The sequence below is a fragment of the Eriocheir sinensis genome, unplaced genomic scaffold (assembly GCF_024679095.1).
Source record: "Eriocheir sinensis breed Jianghai 21 unplaced genomic scaffold, ASM2467909v1 Scaffold206, whole genome shotgun sequence".
Lineage (NCBI taxonomy): Eukaryota > Metazoa > Arthropoda > Malacostraca > Decapoda > Varunidae > Eriocheir > Eriocheir sinensis.
In genome coordinates this window covers 14,955-23,831 of record NW_026111473.1, presented here as the reverse complement: position 1 = coordinate 23,831, position 8,877 = coordinate 14,955, and the positions used below count along the sequence as shown (strand labels likewise).

Below are 8,877 nucleotides of genomic sequence, written 5' to 3'. Positions count from 1 at the left end.
ATATAATTATACTGTAGAGGCACCAAGTGAACTTATCTGGTGACAGTGGGGAGTATGTAATGTGCTTCTGTATTATGACGGGGAGAGTGGCAGGCGACGCGAGAAGCGTATGGGACCTGTAAGGTCATCATTTGCCGCTATATTACCACCATTAATGACCGTTTTGTGCTTGACAGTGGACAGTGTAGAGTGGCTGAGTGACTATTGTATGTTCAGCACCTGAACAATGGAGCTGCTGAGTTGAATAAGAGCAGGTGATCTATTTTGAGAAACATTCATTGACGACGTAGGCTCACATAGCCTATTCATGTTATCCGTATAATATTTTCTGACCACAAATTTCAAATTTCTGAAAATTATGATTGATAGATTTCATTTTCTGTTTATGTAGTACTTTTTTACTATAGCGTGTGTCATTCCTTGAATTCCCGCAGGCTTGGGATTTGTGCCTTTCCATTCTTTACATATTTCCTCCTTGGTCACAAAACGCTTCACGTACGTACTCTATCTGGTGTAGGAAAGTCACCACTGACTCGGCTGATGCCCCGGATAGTTCAGTTAATCAGGTAGGTAAATAATGAAATAATGATTAAGAATAATTACTGCAGAACACGTTAGGTGAAGAATCAGCAGCCAAGCATAATCTAAAGGAATAAGTGACCCAGGTTTTCATGAGTTTGGAAGTGCTCACCTCAGTTCTAAGTGTCACTAAACCCTTGCCAGAAAAGCTGCAGGGGTCACAACAAGAACTGATAATGCTCTTGGAAGTGTACAGAGCTGCATAGATGCATTTCAGTCCCATCGTGATGGAAATAAGTTCAACCAACTTTTTGCCCAAGCTGAATAAAGGTACGGAAGCCAGAAGCCTTGAGCAATCAGTGGTCATCAGAAACATAATTAAGGCTAACCCTCCAACAGCAAATGGCATGCTCCTCCCTTATCCTTTGTTGTTTTACTTGCAACAATAAACTATCAATCAATCATCAATCATAGGAGTACTATCGAAGAGCTAATTTTCTCCCATTTTCGGACACTGCTATAGCACAACTCAGGGAAAGGTTTGCATCTGAATACATTAGGAGTTTTTTTTGGAAAATCTAAGTATCGTTAGTTTTGTGGGTGGGACATTTTTTAGCCTGAAATCGGGAAAAATAAGCAGCTGAATACGACACTTTGGCAATGTTGCGAGTAGCGTTGGCATATTGTCGTACTCAGAACATCGCATTTTCCTGTTTCTGACCCATAACAATTGCAGATAAGCATCGATAATTAACCATCTGAACTCTAATTGTGAATGTATATCGTTATCAGTGTAGGCTCGACAGTTTTGGGCCTCAAGCAGAAGAAAAAGTTATGCCTAGTACGACAATATGGTAACGCTGGTTGTGAACTTGCGAGCGACGTTGCGAGTCAGTGCTCCGTCCACCACCATCGAGGCAGGATGTACGGCGGTGCTCTCCCTCCTCCTCCTCCTCCTGAGTATTCCTGGCGGGCAGCGATGGGCAAGCAGAAGAGACGCAACGCCTTCTTCTACTTTATGATGGCCAAGAAACCCGAGGTGGAGAAGCGGCTCAAGAGAAAGATGGAGATGGCCAAGCCGGTGACGGCGGAGTGGCAGGTGAGGTACCGCATGGCACTCACTGGTTCCTCCTTTATTCTTCCCTCCCTCCTTCCTTCCCCCGTGCCTGTCTTATCTAGGAATGCTTATCTAGGAATAAATAGTGGGGAATTAAGAAGACTTCTTATGATGTCCCCCACCTCTTAGAACTAGTTAGCCAGTATCTTAGTTAATCAAATCAAGGTGTCTGTCATAACGCGCTTTAAAAGTGGCTTAGTGGCTATTGTTGGGGCAGTTACCACACTCTCATTGTCATCAGGGTTGTGTGGGCTGCCGGGTGCTCCGGTAAGGGCGATTAGGCGAGGTGTGGCACTGTTACGTAAGACTTGCAATCGAGCTTCAAGGGTTCATGGCGCGGGTTCGTGGCAGCACTGACGTGCTTACCTAGCGAAGACAGAGTCGGACTGGGGTGCTGAAGGGGGCCGTGCCATCTAGTGGCTGGAGGGGGCCCGGGCCCATATAAATAAGCTAAAATATCAAAATATTAAAATAATACAATGTGTCATGCCCAGGGATATTCTTTTCTATTTCTCTATTTCCCAACACGTCCTCTGCGTGTATCGAAACACGAGAAATTAATCTAGACAAGGTTAGGGTATTCGCCGGCTGCCTGGGATTGAACCCGCGACCAGCATGACAGGAGAGCCACTCCTTACCGAGTCGGCCAAAGAGGTACCCCCCTGGCTAAGTGGGTTATGGGAGGCTCGTTCATCAGGTATAGTTGCCGCACTACACATGTACCTTGGGGGGCCCATGTGCCATTGACAATTAACTTAGCATACAAGTTGTGATCAATATTGAAAATTTAATGAATTAAAATATGTCGGTCCTGCAGAGCGCTTCGGCGGAAGTGGGACCAGATAAATAAGAAACACGAATAAGTACATTGGCACACGGGCACACAGGCCAGTCCGACCCTGAGTGAAGATGCTTACCCAGTGAAAGTATAATAGGCAAGAGAGTCATAAGGGCCTGGTGCCTCTTCTCTGTTTCTGTTCAGCCTCAAACTGGTCATATCTATTCTTAACCCGGTAGCAGCGGGGATCATGTTTCTTAAAGGCCCCTCTAAGCGAATTAATGAGAAAAATCATCATTCGCGCAAACGATTTCATAATATATATCAACGCATTTGTGATCAGTTTATGCTTCATCTATTTTATGGGGTTATGTCATGGCAAAAATTTGGCCCGTTGCTGGTACACAGTAAAGCCATAAAGTTGGCCTGTCGCTGATACCGGGTTAAACATATTCACACTAGTGCTGGTGATTACATGTTCAGTGATGCTGTTCCACTTGTTAGTAATCCTCAGGGTTGGCATTAAAAAAATCCACCCCCCCCCAAAAAAAAATAACAGCCAGCCAGGCAGGGAACTCACAGGCACAGGTGGGCAGCAAAAGTCAGAAAACATACACTACACAAAATGCTTGCTTGCACCCCCGACTCCCAGTGGCACCAACCAACACCTGACATTATTATTGTATCAGAATATTGGTAAACATTAGAAAAAAATAAATGCATTTCATATGTTACACTTCCATTGAAAATTATGATATTTTTCTACACATACATGTTTTCAAGAGGGAAATAGGTTGTCTTGAAATGTATAGATTTTTTATATCCTGTATATGAGAGAGAGAGAGAGAGAGAGAGAGAGAGAGAGAGAGAGAGAGAGAGAGAGAGAGAGAGAGTCTAACCAAGATAGCCAGCCAGACAGAGCACAAGATATGTACAACATATGCGCACCTAAAAAGTAAACTTTCATGTGTTATATAATAATTTAGCTTGCGTGAGTCCCCCATCCAGTACATTGTCCCGGCCACCAGGCTCAGCCCAGCCTTGGCTCGCTTGACCCGCTCAGGCATCACACATATCAGGCTGTTTTCACCATTGAGTTCATTGTATGCTGCACATCATGGTATTACATGTATATCCATAAGATGTTTATTTCAAGGGTTATGAGTGCTTGAAGAACAGCTATTTGTGGCCCAATTTACCCCCCCCCCCCCTCTGAGTGAGCCCTTGTGGTCAAAACACCCGCCCTTCAGGGGTTCAAGATCATGTGGGACGTGCTCACTACTCCAGGTCCATAACTCGTAGAGAATGAACTCCAACACTAAAGCCCTGAACTAGGATATTTAGATGAATTGTATGTTTTTAATCAGTTTCTCATATTCCAACTTTGCCCTGAGTCAGTTTTTTACTTAGTTTTTAACCCGTCCGCTGCGATTGGCACGGATTTGGCTTTTACTGGTAGCCTGGTAAAGTATAGTCCCAGGTCTTTCTCTGCCTCTGTGGTAGATTGTGGAGTGTTTCCCATGTGGTATTGGTGTGCTGGATATCCCTTCACTGGTAGCCTGGTGACACATAGTCCCAGGTCTTTCTCTGCCTCTGTGGTGGATGTGGAGTGTTTCCCATGTGGTATTGGTGTGTTGGATATCCCTTCACCGGTAGCCTGGTAGCGTATAGTCCCAGGTCTTTCTCTGCCTCTGTGGTGGATAGTGGAGTGTTTCCCATGTGGTATTGGTGTGCTGGATATCCCTTCACTGGTAGCCTGGTAACATATAGTCCCAGGACTTTATCTGCCTCTGTGGTGGATAGTGGAGTGTTTCCCATGTGGTATTGGTGTGTTGGATATCCCTTCACTGGTAGCCTGGTCATATATAGTCCTAGGTCTTTCTCTGTCTCTGTGGTGGATAGTGGAGTGTTTCCCATGTGGTGTTGGTGTGTTGGATATCCCTTCACTGGTAGCCTGGTCATATATAGTCCTAGGTCCTTCTCTGCCTCTGTGGTGGATAGTGGAGTGTTTCCCATGTGGTATTGGTGTGCTGGATATCCCTTCACTGGTAGCCTGGTAACATATAGTCCCATGTCTTTCTCTGCCTCTGTGGTGGATAGTGGACTGTTTCCCATGTGGTATTGGTGTGCTGGATATCCCTTCACTGGTAGCCTGGCAACGTATAGTCCCATGTCTTTCTCTGTCTCTGTGGTGGATAGTAGAGTGTTTCCCATGTGGTATTGGTTTGCTGGATATCCCTTCACTGGTAGCCTGGTAACATACACTCCCAGGTCTTTCTCTGCCTCTGTGGTGAATAGTGGAGTGTTTCCCATGTGGTATTAGTGTGCTGGATATCCCTTCACTGGTAACCTGGTAACGTATAGTCCCAGGTCTTTCTCTGCCTCTGTGGTGGATAGTGGAGTGTTTCCCATGTGGCATTGGTGTGTTGGATATCCCTTCACTGGTAGCCTGGTCACATATAGTCCTAGGTCTTTCTCTGCTTCTGTGGTGGATAGTGGAGTGTTTCCCATGTGGTATTGGTGTGCTGGATATCCCTTCACTGGTAGCCTGGTAACATATAGTCCCAGGTCTTTCTCTTCCTCTGTGGTGGATAGTGGAGTGTTTCCCATGTGGTATTGGTGTGCTGGATATCCCTTCACTGGTAGCCTGGTAACGTATAGTCCCAGGTCTTTCTCTGTCTCTGTGGTGGATAATAGAGTGTTTCCCATGCGGTATTGGTGTGCTGGATATCCCTTCACTGGTAGCCTGGTAACATACACCCCCAGGTCTTTCTCTGCCTCTGTGGTGAATAGTGGAGTGTTTCCCATGTGGTATTAGTGTGCTGGATATCCCTTCACTGGTAACCTGGTAACGTATAGTCCCAGGTCTTTCTCTGCCTCTGTGGTGGATAGTGGAGTGTTTCCCATGTGGTATCGGTGTGCTGGATATCCTTTCACTGGTAGCGTGGTAGCATATAGTCCCAGGTCTTTCTCTGCCTCTGTGGTGGATAGTGGAGTGTTTCCCATGTGGTATTGGTGTGTTGGATATCCCTTCACTGGTAGCCTGGTAACATATAGTCCCAAGTCTTTCTCTGCCTCTGTGGTGGATAGTGGAGCATTTCCCATCTGGTATTGGTATGCTGGATATCCCTTCCCAAGATGCAAGACTTTACATTTTTCTTCATTGAATTGCAACAACAACTTTTTGATCCATTCCTGTAGCTTGGTTATGTCTTTTTGTAGGAAATCCACAGTCAAGGGGCTAAGCACAATTTTCCAGGCTTTTTTTCCCCAATGCAAATAGTTATAACCTGTATGGGGTGATGAATGTACCCTCTGTATCCCCTCCTCCCACAGGCACTCCCGGAGGAACAGTGGAAGAAGTACCAGCTGATGACCGGAGAAAGCAGGGAGAGGCTGGACTGCCGAGGGGTGCCGCTGCGGTGCCTGGACGAGGCGGCCCAGGAGAAAAAGCACCAGGCTGAGGAGATGAAGAGGGACAATGCTGACTTGGTGGACATGTCCCGGATGTGCAATGGTGTGTGGTGTGTGCGTGCGTGTGTGTGGGTGCATGTGTGTATGTGTGTGTATGTGTGTGTATTTACCTAGTTACCTAGTTGTGACATACGGGAAAAGAGTTACGCTTGCGCTGTCCCGTCTCCATATCCACTCTTATCCAATTTTTCCTTAAAATCATGAATGTTTCTTCCACAAACCACCTCCTCCTCCAGTCCATTCCACAGCTCAATGCTTCTGTTTGGGAAGCTAAACTTTTTCACATCTCGCCTACACGTGGTCGCCCTCAACTTCTTTCCATGTCCTCTCGTTTCTCTCTCGTTCCACACACACAGGTCCTCTCTGTTCAGATTCTCCACCCCGCTCGCCACCCTGTACACCGCTATCAGGTCTCTTCTTTATCTTCTTCTCTCCGGGGTTTTAGGCCCTTGCTATTGGGTCTCTCCTCATAAGTCCAATCTTTAAGTTCCGGTACCATCTTATTTGCCACTCTCTGCACTCTTTCCACCTTCCTTATGCTCTTCTTTTCGTGAGGAGACCAGACCACTGCTGCATACTCCAACCTTGGCCTTATCATTGTAACTATTATTTTCTTCATCATCTCCTCATCCAAGTACACAAATGCCGTCCTTGTGTTCCTCAGCAAATTCAGAGTTTGTCCCGTTATCCTGTTGATGTGTTTGTCCGGTGACATGTTCTCTGAGACGGTCACTCCCATATTTGCTTTTTGATAAGTGTGAGATAAGACTTTGGATTTGTGTGTGCTTAGCAGGCTTTCTTATTTCCTGTTTTTTGTTGCCCTTAAGCTGCTTACGCTTCTGTGAATAAAGATAAATAAATAAAATATAGATTAGAGGAATGGAAGGAAAATTAAAAGTAATGAGAAGAGCGTGTGGAAAGTCACTTGTTTTGATAGTAGTAGAGATATGTTAGTTTTTGTAGTCATTGATACAGTCCTCTCCTACTCCTCTTCCTTTCCTCAGCGCTGCACCAGGCCAGCTTCATCCTAGTCAGCACAAGCTATTATACCCACACTGACCACGGCCACTATGTCACCGCTGAGCTGAGTCTGCTGCGCTTCAGCCAAAGGAACGGAATCATGAAGTTGTTTCACTGTGTTGTTGCGCGTAAGTTGTGGCCTCGACTCAGTCCTGTGAAAATGGGGGCTTCGTGGTGCAGTGGTTAGCACACTCGGCTCACGACCGAGAGAGTCCGGGTTCGATTCCCGGGCGGAGTGTAAAAATTTGGGCGGTTTTTCCGATACCCTACGCCCCTGTCCATCATCCAGCAGTGAATGGGTACCAGGTATTAATCGGGGGCTGAGTCCCGTCTCCTGGGGTCTGTTCTCTTCTCCTATAAATCCTTCCCCTTCTGTCTCTCTCCGGCATATGACCACAGATGTTGCGCCGACTTAACCAAACTTTCCAACTTTTTCCTGTACTCTGTTGATTCCAATTTCATCATCATCATCATCATTATCATCATCATCATCTTTTCCTCAGGTTAGGTTAGATTAACCCGGCGGCATTGCGGATCATGTTTCTTAATGGCACTCACACAAACCGTATTATGATATATATCAAAGCATTTGTGATCAATTGATATATCATCTATTTTGGGGGGTTTATATCTTGGCACAAATTTGTCCCATTGCTGCTACACGGTAAAGCCACAAATTTGGCCCGTCGCTGCTACGGGGTTAAATTGACCTCTCTTTTGGACACTCCTCTGAGCCCTTTTTGTGGGAGCAGCAAATAGCAGGCTTTTTCATTATGGTTTCCTTTTTTTGCCCTTGAGCTGCTTCCTCTGCTGTAAAAAAAAAAAAGTATATAATCCCTGTGATCACTGCTCCTCATCCTCGCATGGAAACACCAGCAACAAACACAATGCAACTCACACCAGTCCTTAATTTGTTCCCTTCCTTGCAGCCATCGTGCTGCCTCGGCCAGGAAGCACTCGCTGGAGACTCACACGCTGCTGGGTGACTCGGAGGGCTTGGGGAACAGCCTTGAGGAAACTGCCAAGAATCTGAAGCAGCTCTTGTCCAAGGTGAGGTGTTAGTGACGGGGTGCAGGTCTCCCATAGTTCCCAGTGCAGAGAAACGGTTTGAGGAGCCCAAAAAAGGTTGCGTTGAGGAGTACAAGGCATAGGGTCCCCCTAACATGAGACAGGTACTGAAGAAATTCAGGCAAAATGGAGGCGTAGCTTCAGTGAGATTTATCGCTCTGGGAGTGGCGGGACTTTGTGTGTGTGTGTGTGTGTGTGTGTGTGTGTGTGTGTGTGTGTGTGTGTGTGTGTGTGTGTGTTAGGGAGTCGGCTCCAGGGTGCATTGTGAGGAAAGCCTGCAAAGGGCAGTGGGTTAGCCCCTTCACTACGGCCGGGCCAAAACAGCGCCCCGCGCCGTAACCGGGATCGCCGCGCGCGCCAAATTTCAAATGTCGCTATTGAATGTAACAAGTTTTCAGCCACAAACTCAAAACAATCATCATGTATTATATATGAGAACATGCATAATTAAATGGTGCACATAAAGAAACTTAAATTAATTGATAGTTTTGAGATGTAAGCATAAATATAGAGACAAAATAACTCGTATATTAGTTAAAGCGAGCCTGGACGAAGTATGCAAGTCCTCGGATATGGTACGGGGCACGCAAGGATGCAGTATACTCGTGTTGAAGGGGATAAGCTCAAAGAGGGGGTCAGTCGGGTTCTAATGAGTGTTTCTTTAGGTTCAGGGTACAAAGGAAGGGTCACACTACCACCAAGGTCATAAAACTACTCCTGGAAATGCCCACAACTCATACGAAAGCCTTGTCAAATATGTGTTCTACTACTTAAGGTCAAAGAGAGAGGTCAGTCAGGTTCTAATGAGTGTTTATTTAGGTTCACGGTACAGAGGAAGGGTCACACATTACCACCAGGGTCATAAAACTACTCCTGGAAATGCCCACAACTCCTACAAAAG

At 46.0% G+C, this 8,877-nt stretch overlaps 1 protein-coding gene across 1 annotated transcript; it reads left to right on the top strand.

The window, feature by feature from the left end:
• The first annotated feature begins 1,448 nt into the window (after positions 1–1,448).
• Positions 1,449–8,573, top strand: LOC126990822 (protein maelstrom homolog). Its single transcript, XM_050849465.1, has 4 exons — positions 1,449–1,618; positions 5,751–5,931; positions 6,893–7,036; positions 7,838–8,573. The coding sequence occupies exons 1-4, from the start codon at positions 1,499–1,501 to the stop codon at positions 7,939–7,941; spliced, it is 549 nt and encodes a 182-aa protein (XP_050705422.1). The 5' UTR covers positions 1,449–1,498; the 3' UTR covers positions 7,942–8,573.
• Positions 8,574–8,877: the final 304 nt, after the last annotated feature.